The following is a 1,125-nucleotide window of genomic DNA, read 5'->3' as shown; positions in this document are numbered from 1 at the left end:
TCCAAGGCCTTCTATGGGAAAGCTGAGGTTTATGGTGACTTGCCCAGGGCCAAACAATGGTTACCAGGTGCCATCAAGCTCTGGTGCCTCTGCCCCTCTATGATACCCCAGTCCCTCTGGGTACTCGCTGGTGGCACTTTCTGTGGAACACTGAGCCTCTCTTGGGGCCATCCCAGAAGACAAGACCCTCAGACTCCTATCCTGCCTCAGACACACACAAGCCTTTTACCCACTTGGCCCGGATCAAGGTCAGCCTCTGCAAGATATGTTCCCGCCCAGCTGGGAGGCAGAGCAGAAACCCACAGCTACCAGGACAACCCAGGCCCTACGGAGCCACACAGGCTGGGTTGTCATCTGGGAAATGAGAGATGTCCAGCTCTGAGCAGGTGCTCCAAGAAGGTTTATTAGTATCCACATTGGGGAGCCCCAGGCTCTTGCCGAGAACAAGGGGCTGAAAGCATCCAGTCGGGGAAGCAAGGCCACCGCAGGCTGACAGGTCTGGCACCCATGGAGATGGTGATGCTTCTGCTTCAAGCACAGCCAACTCACCCCTCTCTGCCCTTTAAGTCTCCTTGTAAAGAGTTAGGGCTGTCCTTTCCACGAAGAAATGAGGTCCCTGGTGGTTTCTTAACTTGTCTGAGATCTACCAGCCCCCAGAAACCTTGACACAGGCCCTCTGTCTGCTCCCCCAACCTCGGCCAGCATCAGCAACCACATGTTCGGCACAGGGAGCCCCCCCCCCTCACCCTGGCAGCCCCCGCTCGCTCCTAGAACCTGCCAGCTAAAGTCTGGAGCGGACAAATTCTATCAGGTGCTCCAACTGCTCCTCCAGGTACTGTTCATCTCCGTGGTTCTCAATGACCCAATCGAAGGCCCCGATGTTGTCCAGGCCACATTCTGACTCAGCATCATCCACCCCTGCAGAGGAGGTATGGCGAGGTCAGGCCCCATCCCTCCTGACAAACACCAGGCATCGGGCATTGTGGCCTGCTGACCCCACATGGAGCCACCCTCTCTTGCACTCCCCTCGGTCCCTCCGGAACCAAGCTCCACTTACCCAAAGGGCACTTCCCTACCCCATGAAACACCAGGACAGCAGGTTCAGCAGTCCACAGCCACCTGAGC

At 57.3% G+C, this 1,125-nt stretch overlaps 1 protein-coding gene across 1 annotated transcript in view; it reads right to left on the bottom strand.

The window, feature by feature from the left end:
* Nucleotides 1–377: 377 nt before the first annotated feature.
* Nucleotides 378–1,125, bottom strand: part of PMVK (phosphomevalonate kinase) — a 10,134-nt gene continuing 9,386 nt past the window's right edge. The window contains exon 5 of the mRNA XM_007457985.1: nucleotides 378–918. Within this exon, the coding sequence (XP_007458047.1) occupies nucleotides 782–918 (137 nt within the window). The 3' untranslated portion in view covers nucleotides 378–781. The remainder of the gene's footprint in view (nucleotides 919–1,125) is intronic.

This window comes from Lipotes vexillifer, unplaced genomic scaffold, assembly GCF_000442215.2.
Source record: "Lipotes vexillifer unplaced genomic scaffold, Lipotes_vexillifer_v1.1 scaffold238, whole genome shotgun sequence".
NCBI classification, from domain to species: domain Eukaryota; kingdom Metazoa; phylum Chordata; class Mammalia; order Artiodactyla; family Lipotidae; genus Lipotes; species Lipotes vexillifer.
Note: the sequence above shows the minus strand (reverse complement) of the source record. Positions and strands in the feature narration are given on the sequence as shown.